Source organism: Macaca nemestrina, chromosome 12 (genome assembly GCF_043159975.1).
Source record: "Macaca nemestrina isolate mMacNem1 chromosome 12, mMacNem.hap1, whole genome shotgun sequence".
In the NCBI taxonomy this organism is placed as follows: domain Eukaryota; kingdom Metazoa; phylum Chordata; class Mammalia; order Primates; family Cercopithecidae; genus Macaca; species Macaca nemestrina.
The window spans coordinates 86,060,643-86,079,486 of record NC_092136.1 but is presented as its reverse complement, the minus strand read 5'-3'; the positions used below and the strand labels follow the sequence as shown (position 1 = coordinate 86,079,486).

Genomic DNA, 18,844 nt, shown 5'->3' with positions numbered 1-18,844 from the left:
ACTAAAGTTCACTCTAAGTTTTTCCTTTGACAGTTACTAGTTGACATTTTAGACAGTTACCTATGAGCAATGTTTCCTGGAACCAGAACCTTTGAAATTACAACAGTGTTGAAAACAGCTAAGATTTGGTAACAGAATCAGAGAGACTTACAATAAAGGTTTCTCATTCTCACCTTGGTCTCTCCAGAACCTGAGCTTTTAGAAGACTTTAGGTTCAAAAGCTTTTTCAGCTTTGCAGAAACTGAAAGCGTGTCACACCAGCTAAAACAAAAGGTCAAATTTCTTTAGGCTGAAATAATATCAACTCTGTGTTAACACTACTTAGCTCATGGTCATTAGTAGCTTTGATTGTTTGTCAATGACATCTTTGAAATTTCGAGGAGACAGTCGGTGGGTGACATAATTTTACAGACTGACATTTGCGGTTTCAGTATTCCAATGGACTATGTCCAGAACAGGCATGACCTTGGACGCAAGTTCAGCACAACAGCTGGAGTTAGGCCACTGACTGCTGACTTAACGTTTCCCTCATTATTATAATTAGTGCCACATCTATGACAGAGACTCATGTGATTATCCAATTCATAATACTAAATAAAAATGACATTGATAGTCACACAATAACTGCCCAAACAAAAAGCACTGATCGAATAGATGAAATTTTTCTTAATGAATGTGTTCTTAATTAAGCTGTTACTTGAGTAACATACTTTTTCAAAACGTGGAATTCATAGAAGAGAAAAGAGGGCTTGTTTGGGAGGTCTTGTTTGGGGGTAGGAGGAGGAAGATTTGGGAACTTACTCACTTGAAGTGCAGACCAATACCTTGAGTGATGTGAAAGTTCTGAGAGGAAAGATGTATTAGGCAAAGCTTGCAGGGTAAGGGGGCACATGAACTAGGCCTTAGAGAATGTTAATGGTTTAGACATTGGTGAGTAAAGGGTGCTCCAGGAGAAGGCAATTGCTTAAGCAAAAGCAAGGAGGAGCAAGAGAAAAACCTAGAACAGCAATCCTCAGTGACAAAGTTGGAGAGCACAGCATCAATGCATTCTGGGTGTTCCGCCTCAGAGAAGAAATTCCATGAAACTCAATTTTCAACATACCTTTTTCTGATGAATCTAAATTGCAGACATCTTAAAAGATAACTATGAAATTGTTAATGCCAAAGCAAGTAAAGGAGTATATTATATTTCTTATTCTGTAACTCCTGCCTATTTCTAAGGCACCTACTACTTTGGGTTGCCAATAAAAGAGTTATACCTATAATAAAACCAATAAAAATAATATGTAACTTGTTTATATGCCATTTATTTGTACACATATTTTACACACACACACACACAAACACACACACACGTCTGTTAGCTTTTCAATACCCTGGCTCCAAAGTAAAATGGTTTATATTTGCCCCAAGAAATAAGCAGTAATCTCATTAGGCTTTATAGATAAGAACCAATTCTCTTGATTCTCTTTTTGTTTCTGCTGCAGTAACCTTACTCTACAGATAACCAGTGTCAGAGGTGGGTCTGAACACAGGAAGGGCACAAGATTTAAAGGTGAAAAAATTAATCACCCAAAAATATAAATCCATAATAATATAATATAGATAAACTTGAGTTACATATATCCAGTATTGGCTGGGTATGGTGGCTCATGTCTGTGATCTCAGCACTTTGAGAAGCCAAGGTGAGTGGATCACTTAAGGTCAGGAGCTTGAGACCAGTCTGGCCAACATGGCAAAACCTCATCTCTACTAAAAATACAAAAATTAGCTGGTTGTGGTTGTGTGTGTCTGTAATCCCAGCTACTCGCAAGGCTGAGGCAGGAGAATTGCTTGAACCTGGAAGGCAGAGGTTGAAGCGAGCAGACATCACACCACTGCACTCCAGTGCAGTGTCACTCTAGGCAAGAGTGATTGTCTCAATAAACAAATTATATGCATATAAAAAATATATTATATATAATATATATGATATATGATACATGATATAATATAATATTATATAATTAAATATATTATATTTATGTTATAATATATATTATCATAATATTCATTATAGTATATATTGATATAATATATAATATATAAACAAACTATATATAATACATAATATGATATTATATATATATAATTGAAAGAAACCAAACCTTAATATTGGATATCTGTGTAATCTATACACAGATATATGTATACATATATGTATACACACACGTAAGTGTATATATACATATATGTATCTGTGTATATGTATATATACACACACACACATATATATCTCCAGTATTAAGGTTTGGTTTCTTTCATCCTAAGCTTTTAAAGTATCCTAAAAACCAACTAACTCCTTGAACCTCTCATATATGTGTGCGTGTATATATATATATACACACACATACACACATATATATTTCCAGTATTAAGGTTTGTTTTCTTTCATCCTAAGCTTTTAAAGTATCCTAAAAACCAACTAACTCCTTGAACCTCTTAAGAGATCATTGTTGTCCATGGTTTTTCAGCATAGAAAACCCACAGTGCCTTCCATTGCAGCAATCAAAGTTTTAGAGTTAGGAGTCATTATATGCTCATCTTTTCTGCTTTATTAATTTTAGCATTTAGGTATATTTGCCTGTTGGGATTTATCATGTTCTGGCCCTAATGAGCCAGGCAGGATTATGATCAAATCTGCTTTGGGCTTCCCAAGGAACCATGACTGCCTGGAAGAGGCTATGTGGTCCAGGATCCCAGGCACTCTCAGGATATCCAGCGCAGAAGCATCCAAGGGTTTTCGTGTATATACATAATCCACCAATAACAATGGTAAGTCAAGAGGATCCATGCCTGACATGTAATCCAAGCATTAGACACATGCATAGGAAAACTTACTTTAAATCTATGTTTCTTGTACTCAGTAATCCTTTTTAAAGTCCTGGTATTATAACAGAGCATTAATGGAAATAAACCTTAACACCTCCAAGTTAGACAATAGTATTCGCTTTCTTCCTAATGATTAATAAATTGATCCATGCCTGCTGGGGTGACACTTCCACACAACGGGAGAGTCGAATAGGGAATTATAGAACTCTGTCTTTCTAGTTCAGATGTGTCATCTAATTAGATAGCATTTTTTGTTTTGGCTAAAATTCTCACTCAGAAGGATGCTATCTGGTCCATGAGCTACATCTAACTAAGATGCCTGTGCTCAGAGTTCCTTGATCTCTGAACTTCATGTTTTAATATTATTTACTTCTCTTGTCAGTTCTTCCTTCTACTAAATTATCCCTGCCCTACAACCCCCCTTCCACGATACCTCCAACCATCCTTTAATGCATAGAAAAGAATAGCTTATTTATACCAAAAATCAGATAATAGGGTTATCTGGACAGATGACCCTATTCTCCAGTTAACTCGAGGTTAAATGGATTTTTGAGGGGTTTCACATCTTGTTGAAAATAGATTTATACACTCTTTTATTTTTTCCTTTTAATGATTAGAAGTTATTAAAGTAAAGAGGAATTCTCCCTTTGCAGACCTATAACTACTGTAGGGGCATAAGGGAAAGGAAAGATTGGGTAGAATGCAACCAAGTCCATCCTTACTATGTAGTTTTTTTCTTACTGACTTCTATATTAGCTTATTTTATTAGTGTTTCTCTTAAGAGCCCAATGCTGCAAAAATTACTAAATGAGGGCTTCCCAGTATTGATATTTTGGCTGACTGAATACTGTACCAACTGCCTTTGACCGTGTCCTGTCTCCAAAGTTCCTGGTAATGCAGTCCCAGAAGGCCAGTTTACCAAATGTGTACAATGTAAAACTCGGAGGGACCACCGACACATTGGATTACAAAGTCAATGTTATAAAGATTGCAACAAGCTGAAAACATGAGATGAAATAAACAAAGTTACAGTTAAAAGAAATAAAAGAACATAGAGGTATTTAGGTTTAAAGTTTTTGTAATCCCCAAAAAAGATTGTCAATTATTCAAATAGACAGCTGCCTCATTAGCTATTCATCTGACCTTTGGGCTTCCATTAATAACTCAATGTAGCCAGCAATGTGACAGAGCTCTTGCAAGTTTGAGGTGATTTGAGGCTGCATTACTGGAATTTTGATGGACTGAGGTAGGTAATAGTTCCACTATACTTTCCTTATCAGTCCACATCTGAAATTGGTGGTCAGGCAGGTGGACAAGAGTATCTGCTATTAAAAGAACCGCATTCTTACTCTTCTCACTTCAGTGATTGGGATTTAATACAATTTTATAGTTTAGATTTCCATAGATATTTGTTCCAAACACCTAGTCCTTTCCTAATGTGATATTTACTGAAAACACATATTAGCATGCTTTGCCTCTAAATTGTGCTTTTCTTATGAAAAACAAACAAATAAGCCAGATCTCTTATATTAGAAAAGAATGAGCTATTAGCTAATATTGGTGTAACTAGTTTATTGAATATACTGAACTCAATGGAATACAATAGGAAATGTCTGCCTTATCCTTTCCCACCCCTGCCTTCAGTTATGCTTGGTCCAGTCTCTCCTTCATGACGGTTGAGAAAATCTCAGGCAGATCTCAAAACTTCAAAGTTCAGTTTGAAAGTTTAGTGAGGTACAATGTAAAGTGCCAATTTCATTCATTTCAGGGCTTCTTCTCCCAAGCTTGGGCCTGCTTCCCATGGAATGAGGAACCTCCATAGGAGTGAGGGAGGGACACAGTCTGTGCTTCCTTCCTCTTTCCCCTCATCTGGCTAATTCTGATTCCTGCATGGTTGGAGGAGGAAAGGGGGATGGGAATGTAGGCAGTTGAATTGTAACCTCCAAAAATATCTGTCCACATCCTAATTCCTAGAACTGTGATTGTGAATATATTTGAAAACACAGATCTTTACAGAGGTAATGAAGTTAAAGATCTTGAGTTGAGATTATCCTGGATCATCCAGGAGGGTCCTAAATATAGGGACTTATTATAAGAATCAAAGAGAAGCACACAGAGAAGAGGAGGAGGCAATGTGACTGTGGAGATCATTTGGATGGGTGCTGCCACAAGCCAACACATACCTGGAGTCATCAAAAGCTGGAAGAGGCGAGGAACACATTGTCCCCTAGAGGCCTGACAGAGAGAGAGAGAGAGAGATTGAGAGAGAGAGAGAACAGTTCGGCCGACACCTTGAATGGCCTCCAGAATTGTGTGAAAATACATTTCTGATGTTTGAAGCCACCAAGTTTATAATAATTTGTTATAGCAGCCCTAGGAAATTAAGAGGCTAAAGGGCAAAAATCCTTTTCATTTAAATTGTGCTCTTTATAGTTCTCTCATGGCTGCCGATTCCCCATGGGCAAGTGTCCCAAAGCTGGCTATGTTGTTGGGTGCAAGAGCAGGTTTTCTTGGATGCCCTTGAAGGGGCCTGGCTTAGGTAAAGAGCTCCCTGGATGGCCTCTTGTGACCCTTTGCTCAGGTCTAGCTGGGGTGACAAGTTCTACAGCCTCTTACTGCTACAACTTCCTCCCCCAAACAGGCCCCCTAATGGGTACAAGACCCTCAAATGACTCAGCTACTTTCTGTGGTATTCCCTGGCTTTCAAGGATCTCCACTCACCCTAGCCAATGTGAAGAGGAGGTGGTCACTCCACCATGAAACTGCTCTCTTTCCTCCCACAGTCACGGACTTCTCTAGTCCGCCTCCGCCTACAGAATCCCCTACCTCCGGGGCCATGGTTCAGCCTCTCTCATGAGCTGCCTCATGGCAGTCCACCCTGGTGGCCCTCCCAAATTGGGCAGCTCGCTAAGCCTCGAGCCAGAGACTGAGACACCAGGTGCACTCTTACAGCAGACCTCATCTCCATGTGTGACCCCCTTGGAGGCTTCATTCTTTGTCTACACACTCTCTTCAGCCATAGGGTCCAGCCTTCTACTCATAGGGTGGTGGGGGTGAGAGTTGGAGGATCCCTTTGGCTACTCCTTAAAGTACGGGAGGCCATGTCTGGTGTCTCCTTGGTTTCTTTATAGAATGTGGGGCACCACCTATTGACCTTAGCTTGGAGCTTTAGCTGAAATCCTGAGATAATAAGAAAAATCCCATTCAATATCCTGTCGTACTCTCTATATAGAATAGTAAGCAAGATTTTACAAATGCAAACATACTGTTTCAATTTGATAGCTTTTCTACTTACTCTCATTTATTTTTAATCCTTTCTTATTTTCTCTAAGATTTTTATCTTCTTGGCTTGGCTAGAGCTTGTCAGTTCTTGTGATTAGATAAAAAAATTCTTAGAATCTATTAATTGCCATGAACTTTCTCTTTATGATAGCTCTAGTGCTCAGAATATGGGCTGTTTATCAATCGTCTCTCACATTTTTCTTATAAAGGAGAACATGTCTTTTTTTAACATGAGGCTTGATAAAAGCTGAAAAATAAGAGGGTAAAAATATGGCTGCCAAGTGCAATCATCCTTTTTTAATGTTTTTCTTCCTGAAAGGAAGGGGTTTTCCCCCATTTCATTAGGTATCCCTCCACTGCTGGCTTGCTGAGCCTCCCTGCCTCTGGAAAACCTCTCAGGGAGCAAAGTCGCTATTCTTGGCAGCATCACTGATATATTATAAAACCTAGATCCCTTCCAACTTTAGAATTATGTAATTTCATATACCCTGTAATTAGCAGGAATTTCAGAAAGCTCAAATTCAATACTTCTGATTTGTGAAGAAACTCCATTCCTCTCCTCATCTCTGTCACATACATCTTGTTAAATGAAATGTTTTTAAAGATATGAGGCAGAGTATCTCAGATGGATATCTTCTGAATTTGGATGGATATCTTCTGAATTACACAGCTTCCTCCAGAGGTCTGCCATGTGCCCGGAGCAGACAAACATCTTAAATGTGTCAGGGTAGTCAGGGATATCTACGGAGCCATCTGGGTACATCGTTGATTTACAGGGAGCCTTGGAGCCTTTTGAAGAGGAACTTGAGTCTCGTTACAATTGACCGACATGTATGTCTTCCAAACCTGATGGGCCTACTGAAGCTTGAATGCAGAGATGGAGAATATCTCTTCTCCAGAAAAAAACATAGTAAGCAAAAAATGTTTGCAGGATAGGCTAGCATTAGAAGCAGGTCCTGGAGAAAGCAGAAGTTCACAATGTGGTATGAAGTTGTCCTGGAATCCACTTTGGTCTGGTCTTTCCCCAGGACCATCGTGTGCTCCGATAAGAAAAAGATGTAACAATGGAATCTGTAGAGGCCCATGCCGTTCTGCTGGGGATCTGCCCTCTTCTGAGAGGGTAGTAAATCTAAAGGGACCATGTTTCAAGGAGTTCTTGACTTTTCTATCTTACCCTGCAACATCAGGAGAGAAAGAGTGAGGAACCACAGAAATGCAGAGAGAGGTATTATAGAAACAGCAGAGTTTCAAGCAGCACCAGCTGGGAAGCAGCTATCCAGAGGGCTGCAGAAGTTACGGTAACCAGGGACATAAGTGGGAATCTGAGCTGAGTTCCAGCAGTGCTGGGGGCTGAAAGAGGTGACCACAGCCCCAGTGAGCAAAAAGGGAGCAGAGGAGCTACACCTGTAGCTCAGATTATATAGAAAACTTGCCTATCTGCTAGGTGGACTCCCAGATATGCACAAAATTGGGGTGAGCCAAAGGGGAGCAGAGGAGCTACACCTGTAGCTCACATTATATAGAAAACTTGCCTATCTCTTAGGTGGACTCCCAGATATGCACAAAATTGGGGTGAGCTGAGGTCCTGGTATTTGATAGGTGGTAGAGGTAGAACTAATAAAGGCCAGTAGTGCAAGTAAACCTACCTGCAACGTGAGATGAGTGGGGCCCAGGGGACCTTCACCTGGCTTCCATTTTAATAGAGCCTGACATTGTAGCTAAACCTCTGTGTGTGTGTGTCTAAACCACATGCATTGTGATAATTTAAATATAAGGAAACTCTGAATATTCAACCTCTACCTCTGGGCATTAACCTGCCTTAGAGAGATTTCACATTAAGCCTTTGAAGCCTGGGCCTTTGAAAATTCACTTACGTGCATTTTAATCAATGTTTATTCAGCAATTATTACAAGTCCGGAACTGTTTTGTGGGAATACAGAAGAGGTATTGCAATAGTAATATTTAATATTTACTAAAGATCTGCTATGTGCCAGGCACTTAATCCTCACAACCACCTTATGAACTAAACACTATTATTGTTATCTTCATTTTATAGATAAGAAAATTAAGCTTCAGAGAAATCAAGTAAATCTCCCAGGATCACACAGCTAGTGAGTGGCAGAGTTGGGATCTAGACCCAGATGTATCTGACTTTAAAGAGAAAGCTCCTAGCTACTATACAAAGAACATAAAATTATTTATTTGTTTGTTTTGAGACAGGGTCTCACTCTGTCACCCAGGCTTCAGTGTGGTGGTGCGATCTTGGTCCCTGCAACCTCTGTCTCCCAGGCTCAAGGGATCCTCCCACCTCAGCCTCCTGAATAGCTGGGACTACAGACGTATTTTTTGTAGAGATGGGGTTTTGCCCAGGCTGGTCTCAAACTCCTGAACTTAAGTGATCCACCTGTCTTGGCCTCCCAAAGTGCTGGGATTACAAGTGTGAGCCACCTTGCCTGGCCAGAACATGAAAATTATACTGGAAAAAATCTGAGCCGACAACCTTAAATGGCAACCGTGGTTTATAGCCTTGTGCAAATCAAGTGTTAAATAACATGCTGCTGGAGCTCAGATCTCAAAATCTGCTTTGCAACAGCAGTGTCAAGCCTGTAAAAAACACAAATAAATTAGTAAATAAAGTGTGTAGCTAATTACAATGCCTGAAAAGCAAAAAGATACCTCTCCACTCCGTATCACCTGTATGCTGCTTAATCAGTCTCCGCTTTTTAGCCTTAGTGAGTCAGTCTTTTAGATTTGATACTAAACCCAAAATTCAAGCTAAGGAGAACTAAACCCACCTGCTCTTAGAAGCACAAGTATCCCTGAAAATAAGGTGCCTCTGGTGAACAATTGGTATGACCTGGAGGGAAAAACATTAGCTTTGTGGTCAAAATCTTTGCTCCGTTCCACAGCTGAGTGAATGCCTGCTCTGTGGGCTGCCTGATGACACAGATAACATCCATTACAATAACAAACTACACAAGCTGAAGCTCAAAACCTGTGAATACGCAAAGGAAACAAACTGCATCTCTTTGGGGGAATCCTCAGTGAATCAGGCCAAGGGATGGGAGGCTAAATGCAGACTGAGAGGGGGAGTCAAGTGGCTAAATCTGTGAGAATGGAAAACAAAAACCAATTGAGGTGATAAAGAGATGAAGAGAACCCAGATACAATGGGAACAGCCTGTCTTTATCTCACCAATTATACACATAGAAAACACAGTTTGAAAACACTTAAATCAAAAATAAATCCTAGTAAGAACCCCAGGATTCCTCCAGATCACCGATGATTTTTGTCCCACCAAGAAATGACTGTCAACAAGGAAAACTATTAATATTTTTGTTTCCCATTATGGAAGTGTGTCAGGACTATTGCAAAGTTAATTAGGAAACTCAAGGATATGCTCATTACAGCTTAACAAGCTTGGAGCCCATGGAAGAGCTAGTGAAGCTGGTGGCAGGGGTCGTCTTGTCCAGGGGATGCTGAATGGGCCAGATGGGCAAATCACACCGTGAACAAAAAGCTCTACCCCTATCCTGCTGGGCCACCGCCCTGACCTTCAAGCAAACACTAAGGGCACAAATTTGTTCCCCCTTATCAGCTGCTTAGCTCAGCAGCTGCTGCCATGGCTTTCTGTTTCTGCATCTTGCCTTTTTCTAACAGTTGCCTTTTTGTCTAACTTTTGTGTGAGGCAGGAGGAGGCCAAGGAACCCAGGGCATAATGAAGAAATGGTCGGTGGCTATCAGAGGACTGAGTTCTTGAATAGAGTGTTTCAAGAGGGACAGAAAATAGATTTCTTAAAATAACTTCTGGGAAATGTGGAGGCCTGGAAAATACACCAAAAGTACTGGTTACTAGTTCTCTCCCTGGTCACTCTGATTGAGGATAATATTTCCTTCTTTGAACTTCTACAACGCAGTAGAAGTGGGGGGCATGTCTAAAATGGATTGTAAATTGTGACTAAAGCAGCCACGAAAATAAGAGCTGGCCAGGCTAGGAACATAAGTGGGCCTTAAGAGTTAGCTTCAGACTAAATGAGAATCAGTCAGGGGGTCTGAGGGGTAATGCAGTCTATTGTATCCTTCTCTCTGGAAGCAATTATGTTTGGTGCAACCACGACTTGAACAGAAGCCTGAACTAGTTTATAAACAAACAATTCAAGGTGATTTTGTGATAACACTCTGCAGGGATAACTGAACCCCGTGGACCACCTCCATTAGGAATGTGGTATATTTAAAAAATATTTTCTTATTAAAATTGGGTATTAAAAATTATGACAATGCAACAGAAGAATGGGGAAATAGAATGTAATGCAACAGAGAAATAAGAAACATGTTTTCTGCTACCCAACAAAATGGCCTTTTTGTTTTTGCTTTTGATATTTTCAGAATGTCAGAGAATTGTTTATTCTTAATAAATAGAAAAACAGAAGACGCCAAAGCGTAGGACAGGGAAAGCATGGCAGGGAGGTGGGGAGAGGGTCAAGAAGAGAGGGAGAATCAGTTACCTTGGAAACAACTCCAAAGGAAGAGTCAGAAGGACAGGATGTAGAAGCTTCGCGGCCCCATTGTCTCCTCCATGCCCTTTTCTAACTCAAGCCCCTTCTATGCCACAGTCCTCCCATATTTAGGTAATCAGACTCAATTTAGTAGGCATTGATTGCACACACCCTGTCCTAGGTGTTGGGTAGGATGAAAGGCTGAAGAGTGGTGATGAGGATGATGATTGGAGATCAGACAACCACTGTTCATTGAGTGCTGGCCATGCAGCAGGCCTGACCAAGCACTTTACAAACACGAGCCCCTAGTGTCCTGGGACTACCATGGCACCTGAGCCCGGGTTTAAATCCCAGCCCACTTCAGGTGAGTTATTTAACTTTCCTGGATTTTGTTTATTTGTAAAATGAGGATAATAATGGTACTGATCTATAACAGATGGGTCCAGTTGAGGAGACAGAACCACACAAAGTATATCTCAACAAGAGGAAGTTGATATAAAGAACTGGTTTCCCAGGTGCTGGAGGGCTGGAAGAGAAGAAAAGGAGTGCTGAGGCAATCACAGGTGGTAACCTGAGGACGCAGTTTCCATCCCCAGGGCTGGAGGAACAAAGGGAAGTGGTTGGACCATCAGAATCTGGACCTGAAGTGAAAAAGACTTGCTGCTAAGTCTGCAGAAGCCTGGGAAGCCTGTGAAAGGGGGCTGGGGGCTGGAGGCTGGGCCCTATGGCTGATGCCAGGTAAATGGCTGTTACTGGGGGGATGCTGCAAGGAGCCAACAGCAAGCCAACAGAAAGGAGAAAATTTCCTCTCTCCCGCACTCAGTCTCCCTCTAGTGCCCCCTATTGGCAGAAATCAACAGGAACCCTGCTGCCAAAGAACTGGTTTGCAGGCCCCAAGCTTCAGCTATAAGCCAGAGTAGAAAAAGGTAGATCTGGAGCTGAGCACAATGGCATAATAACTCATGAGGGTAAATGACTTAGCATTTATAAAGTGCTTAGAACAGTGCCCGGCATGTAGGTGGTAAGTGTGTATTATAATGCATTTTAAATAAATAAATCCTGCAAAAAACAACATGAGAAGTGATGTTAGGATCTCAGTTTTATCCATGAGGATGGTGAGGCTTAAAGAGGTCACATAAAATGCTCAAAGTCACTCACTGGTGGAGTCCCGACCATCTGGATTTAAAGCTGTTCACCTCTATGAGCCTTTTTGCACAATAGGAGAGATTTTCAAAAGTGCAATAAAAGTAAATAGGAGAGATACAAATAGCAGAGTTTGTGGGCATCTAGGAGGGAGGGTAAGCTGCTGGTTGGGACTCTGGGGAGGCTCGTTGGAGGAGGTAGTGTTTGAGTGGAATTGTAAAGGACAGACAGGGCTTCAACTGGCAGATGCTGGAAGCAGAGGAAACTGCTGAGCAAAGGCCCAGAGTTCAGGACACGTAAGCAGAGTGATGAGTATGCAGACTAGGAAGAAATAAATGATCCCCATAATTCTCCTTTGCTGCAAATAATAATAATAATAATAGAGTTGAAGTGTTTACAAATATTACTAGCAGCAACATGAATTTAAAGAGTTATTTGGGGGCAATCATGCACATTAAGTGTTGTGTAGAATGTTATGAGTAAGTTTGTGAAGCAATGGGATTAACTGAAAAATAATGAATTTTATATTCACCTCCTTTTTAAAATCCACGTGTAAGGTCATTATCTGCTTTTAGAAGATAAGAGATCTTGTTTTAAGATAGCTGACTGAGTTAAAAATCTAACTTGAAGCCACTTTGTGCCCTTTTAACAATGTACCAAATTTAGTTTCAATTCCACTTCTTGGAAGGTTATGCACAAATTTGAACCATAATTATATTTAATTCAACAAACTGAGTTAATTCTCAGTGCCAGGCACTTTTCCAGGTACTGGAGCTGCAAAGAATTATAAATGGTGGTTCTAGTCCACAAGGAATTCACAATCTAGTAGGGAAACAAGTAGATATTTAAATCTGTAATCACAATGGAAAAGCAAAAGTATTAACTATACCTGGAATGTAGAATCATTGGCTGGAGGGGATGGAATGCGATTCCTTCTCTGCCATCCCAAGAAGCATCATTACAACGATGGCAGAAGTCAGTAAATGGGATATGAAGGGAGAGAGGCCAAGACAAATTATGGAGACCCATTAGTTTTGTAGAGTGCTGGACCAGATTACCAGATCACAAGCCAACTTCCTGGCTGGCTAAGGAAGTCAGAGTTGTATGGAGTTGGAAAAAGTTCTGGAGTGTTTCCATGTTTCTGAACCTGGTCTCTGAAATCCTATATTCAGCTCTAAAAGTAAGGAAGTTGCCACGAAAGCAGAGATGGAAACCACACGTGCCAATAATAACAGCTCACAGTTTCTGAGCACCCACTACGGGCTAAGCACTTCAACAGAAAATGAGTATTATATTTAGACTTCTAGTTAGTGGTCCCTAGGAACCATTCTCCTCTTCTTCCTTTTAGTAATAGACTCCCCACTGAGCATTAGTAGAGCACATACATGCCTTTCCTACTACAAACAATATTTTCCGGCCCTCCCTGTAGTTGATGTGAATGTGTGACTTAGTTTTTACCAATGGAATGTGAGTAGAAGAACTATATACAACTTTCATGTCACTTCCATAAAATAGAATTGCTTTGGCCAGGCACGGAGGTTCACGCCTGTAATCCCAGCACTTTGGGAGGCCGAGGCAGGAGGATTGCTTGAGCCCAGGAGTTCAAGACCAGCCTAAATAACACAGTGAGACCCTGTCTCAATTAAAAAAAAAAATAGATTTGCTTTCCCTCTGTTTCCTTGTTCCCCCTTTCCATGGCTGGGATGCTAACCTGATATTAGTGCTGTATAGATGCAAGCAACACCTAAAGAAGAGCCCAGCAGCAAAAGAGAAAACGTGGGTCCCTGGACAACTCTATGAAACTGAGAAGCCACCTCCTCTCGCTACTGCCTTCTGTCACTGTTCCTGGTGGACCTGCCTTGAACCTTTCCTTTCCTGTCACCAAAGAAAACACACACACACACACACACACAAAAAAAAAAAAAAAAAAAAACAACGTTGTAGAATGATGCCTGGGTTAAGAGAATATAGGCCACAGGTGAGGACATGTGAGAGCCTTTTATATGTAAACTGTACAAGCTTTAGTGAATTGATGCTATAAAAATTATATTTGCTTGTTTGGAAACCTTTGTTGTTTACATCCTGGTTTCAGATGACTAAAGTTACCTATTAAATACCCTCCAGGGGAGGGAAAGGTCATTGTATTCAGCAAAGGCAAACTGGTTCAACAATCAGCTTCCAATTATTTGTGTGCACTAGATACCCAAGGTGGGAACACACATGATCTCTGCCCCCCAAAGATGTTATTTGACTGGTGGGAATAAGTGCCAGTATAAAAATAGTGTTGAAAGGATTTAGTTAATACTATTGGTTGCACACAATCACACATCTGACACAAACTGGTTTAAGGCAGAAAAAATCATTTATAAGCTTATGTAAATATACAGTCCAAGAGTAAACCTGACTTCAGGGATGTAAACCCTACTGGATGAGAATCTTCATGGATGGGGCCTGGAAAACTGTATTTTTGCCCCATTCTTATTTCCTACCAGGTAATGGTAATTCTGTTTTGGAAAGAACTATTTTATGTAGATCATTCAAGTTGAAAATTGGATATTACACAGGGAGGGGGGAGACTGCAGGAGACAATTATTCCTGAAGGGATGAGGGAATCCTGAACTCAAGCAGGAGCAGTCCTTAGCACATTATGTGCCATGATGTCTGCTGGGTACTTACAACGGGGCTAATGCTGGCACGGGGAGCTTTGAAGGGGCATCAGCAGAGCACCATGCCACCTGTCTGTCAGTAAGTCTCAGGGTTCACGATCCTTATGAAAGTGGTTGTCACTTCCCTCAGTTCACCCAACAACTATTTATAGTGCAACCACATACCAGGCAGTGAGCTCGGCAGTGAGGACACACAGGTTCACAGGCAAAGAGCCTCACCTCATGAAGCTTACATTCTAGACAGGAGACAGTCAGTAAACAATCAGAAAAACAAGTGCACTACTGACTGTTAAGTTCTCTAAAGAGAAAAACCCCTTCACTCTGTAGTTCCTAGTGCAGGCTGACATTGGATGGAATAGAGGAAAGGCCTTCGAGTTGACAACTTAGTGGAGAACTGAGAGGTAGGAATGAAGCAGTGGTTCGGAAGGCTGGAGGATGAGCCTTCCAAGGAGAGGCAAGAGCAAGTGCAAAGGCCCTGCAGTGGGAGGGAACCGAGTGGGGTGGAGACACAGGGAGGAGGAAGTATCGCCAGAGATCAGTGAGAAGGGAAGAGTAGAGTAGGGTAAGTTTGAAGAAGTTGGCAGGAGCCAGCTTATGGGAGATCTTGCAGGTCCCGAAAGTTTGGATTTTATTCCACACACAACAAAGTGTTTGCTTTAAAAGGAATCTCCTGACTACTGTGTGGAGAAAGTATAAAATTAAGTTTGGGGCTAGATGGACCCCAAGATCCCTGTCTGGCCCCAATAACCCATGGCAAGCTCCATGGGGTCCTCAGGAGTCCTCTTAGTAACTGTGACTCCTATATCAACGATGCTCAATAGAAGTATCTGCAAAAACAGAAATGTTCTGTATCTGCATACAAGTGGCTCTGGAACTTGAAATGTGGCTCGTGTGACTGCAGAACTGGAATGTTAAATTTTATTCTATTTAATTTATTTACATTTGCATAGCCACACGTGGCGAATGGCTATTATATCATTGTATCGGACAGCACAAGGCAGCTCTGAGCACCGAATGCCTGAGGATTTCGACTCCAAATCCTGAAGGCACGCCCTTCCCCCAATGTTGGGAGAGTGCGAGGGTATGCTGACCCCTAAACGCAAACGCAAATCCCCCTCGGTGCATTTAGTCTTGCCAAGATGGAGAGTCTCAGGCGGGCCTTCTGAGCTGCTGCTTGTCACTGGGGACAACCACGTGCACGCAGTGCTGAGGCGCCCCACGCGCGTCCTCAGGGGAAGCCAGGCACTGAGAACAAAGGTTGTAGGACCGCTCTTTCAGGAACGCACCAGCTCCGCGAGCTCGCGGCAGCCAGCGCGGTCCACCCATTGGCGGGAGCGGACTCACCGCCTGCTCCGCAGCGGGACCGCGTAGACCTCAGCTCCCAGAGCAGCGCAGGTGGGCCAGGGAAGGAGGGAACCCAGGCAAGCCACCACGCGGGATTGAGGGTTCGGGGACCCCTCGCCGCGCAGTCGCCTCTTTTTCACAGGGATGGGGGCGGGGGTGGCGCCGGCTGTCACCCGCACCGGATCTGCTTCCAGGGCTTGGTTTCGCTTTGCCTGGCTCTTGGCTAGGCCTGGCGCACCGCACGGAGCCGACCAGGTGGCAGCCGAGGAGTGGCGGGGGCTGGAGCCTTTAACCCTTTGGGAGCCCCTGCCCTCTCCCAGAAGGGGCGTCCCCGGATCAGGCCCGGTGCCCCGCAGCGCGCGTGGGTCCTGGCTAGCTGGAAGGAGGCCCTGACCTTGCTTTATCTCCCGTGCCAGGTCTGCACAAGGACCATGGGCGCTGCGCTGGGGACAGGCACGCGGCTGGCTCCCTGGCCGGGCCGGGCCTGCGGCGCCCTCCCGCGCTGGGCACCCTCCACGCCCGCCCAAGGCTGCCACTCCAAGCCCGGCCTGGCGCGCCCTGTGCCCCTGAAGAAGCGCGGATACGATGTCACCAGGAACCCTCATCTCAACAAGGTAATGGGCCCGAGGGCAGGACTGCCCGCGTTGCGGTCCCGTGGCTGCCGGAAAATTGCGCCCCGCCCCCTGGACCTGGAAAGGATCCTCCCGGGAGCCCTTCCAGCGGTTTTTCTGTTTTTGCCTTGCAGGGGCTTGTTGTGACTTGGTTTGGCTTTCTTGTCCCTCCTCTCCCTTTTATGCGCGGAGAGAGGCGACCAGTAATGCAGGGAGCCTGATTTCTTCTGCAATAACAACATAGACCAGGTTTAGATCCTCGCGGTCAGTCTGACCTGCGGTCAGCTCTCCGCTTGATGCTTACTAATTTTGCTGGTCTGGGGCAGTTCATTTAACCTACATGAGTCCAGGTTTCCTTATCTGTAAAAGGGATATAATTGTCTCAGGAATGTCGTGAGATCTAAAGAGAAAAAGGGAGTAGAAAATGGGGGTACCTTAGCACAGTGCCTGGTACCCAGTGGGAGAATAAATAAGGTTGTGATTATTATTCTGGGAAAAAAATTAATTTGAGAGAAAGGACGGAAAACTCTAGACTTACAGAAATTTTAGAGCTTGCAGGAGCATTAGAGATCCTAGTTTAAACCTCTTCTTTTACAAAAAACAAGACAAAGGAAACTTGCCCAAGGTCACCAGCTAGTTAGTTCTGGCTCTGCCACTGGAATCCAGATTTCCAATGCTTTGGTCAAGTTGAACCCACCGCTAGCCCTTTTGTATTTGTTTCTGGGAATAGAGTTTAGTATATTTGGTTTAGAGGATTGGGTGAGAGAAATAGAAGCAAGAGACTGAGATTTAAGTCCTGTCTCCCCCTACCTCCTCAAATTAACTCACACATCTCATTGAACTTATCTGAGGCTCAACTTTCTCCAGCCTAAAATAGATATGATAGACTCAACATTTCTATCTCATTTGGTTATTGTGACAATAAAATGAATCACTGAACTTGAAATCATATTTTAAACTATATAAAGTGCTGAATAACAATTACTGCAAAATAAAAAATGTTTTATAATTGCTCTGACTCTGGATTGTGAAATTCAGGTGAGGAAATCTGTGTGGAAAATATGTTTTTGAGAAGTAGGAGCAACTATATAATGTGAAGTATTGTGATTGTTTCCTGCAGAATTAATAGAAGCAGCTAAGGAAAAAAAAAAATCAACCTCTATCACATTGGACTCCTGCTCTTTCCAAAAGAAACCTTAAATTTTTTGGACACTACCACTTTCCAAAGTGTTCAAGGTATTTGTTATCACCTTGAATTACTTCGCTAGTAAGCATTAGAAAATACAAACTGGCTTAAGCCCACAAAGGCTCCTTTAAAGAATCTAGAGGAAGGGTTGCAGGCAGGGCTTGAACCAGAAGCCCAGATGGCGTTGCTCAAGATGCAGATTCTCTCTGGCTCTCTACTCTGCCTCTGCAAGGTCAGCTTCATCCTCAAGCTCTATCCAGTGAAGTCTCTCACCTCGTTATTGCCACAGTCCTCCATCTCCTGTTCTCACTCCACATCATCCAGGAATAGAAAGATACTCTTTTCTGGTAGCTCTTGTGGAAGAGAAAAGACTCTTTCTCTGACGCCTCAGAAAGCGAATCCTTCTGCCTTATTGACTCTGATTAGACTCTCTTCCCAGTCCCCAACCAAAACCAATCACCAGTAATTAAAGCCAGTCAGAGCCCACCCCTGGAGTTAAAATAGGGTTTAAGGTAGGGCCACCCACACCATCTGGCTTGGAATAAAGGGAATATAGATCCTCACAGTAAATATGGATACTGTCAGCAGAAAGAGGAGGAATGGATGTGGAAAGCAAAACAATAAATTTCCACTACAGGTTCCAATCATTGTGAAAATAATTGCCTTAGAAGTACTGGCATGTTACTAACCAGCGCTTATTGCTTTGTGAGTAGTTAAGAAAATGAAGGAAGATCTTTAAGTCTTTCTTTAAAACTTAGGTTTTGGTCCCCTGAAATCACTCTTGCCCCTGTCGTTTGCTTCTGATGTAAATTTTTTTCTCCCAAGTACTATAAATAAGTTGTTGATATGGTTTGGCTGTGTCTTCATCCAAATCTCAACTTGAATTGTAATCCCCATAATCCCCACGTGTTGTTGAAGGAACCCTGTAGGAGGTAATTGAATCTCGGGGGTGGTTTCCCCCATGCTGTTCTCGTGATAATGAGTGAGTTCTCCTGAGATCTGATGGTTTTATAAGTGCCTGGCACATTTCCCCTGCTGGCACTCATTCTCTCTCCTACCACCCTGTGAAGAGGTACCTTCCGCCAGGATTGTAAGTTTATTGAGACCTTTCCGGCCATGTGGAACTGTGAGTCGATCAAACCTCTTTCCTTATCAATTACCCAGTCTTGGGTATTTCTTCACAGCAGTGTGAGAACAGACTAATACAGGTGTTATCCATAAATCTAGTGACCTGACCTTTCCATG

General features: G+C 42.5%; 1 protein-coding gene across 3 annotated transcripts in view; it reads left to right on the top strand.

Annotated features, from left to right (window-relative positions):
* Positions 1–15,579: 15,579 nt before the first annotated feature.
* Positions 15,580–18,844, top strand: part of LOC105468872 (malic enzyme 3) — a 223,741-nt gene continuing 220,476 nt past the window's right edge. The window contains exons 1-2 of one of the 3 annotated variants that reach the window (XM_011719348.2): positions 15,580–15,853; positions 16,219–16,416. In XM_011719348.2, coding sequence (XP_011717650.2) covers positions 16,234–16,416 — 183 coding nt within the window. In that variant the 5' untranslated portion in view covers positions 15,580–15,853; positions 16,219–16,233. The remainder of the gene's footprint in view (positions 15,854–16,218; positions 16,417–18,844) is intronic. The other 2 variants (XM_011719349.2, XM_011719350.2) reach the window with 2 other exon arrangements.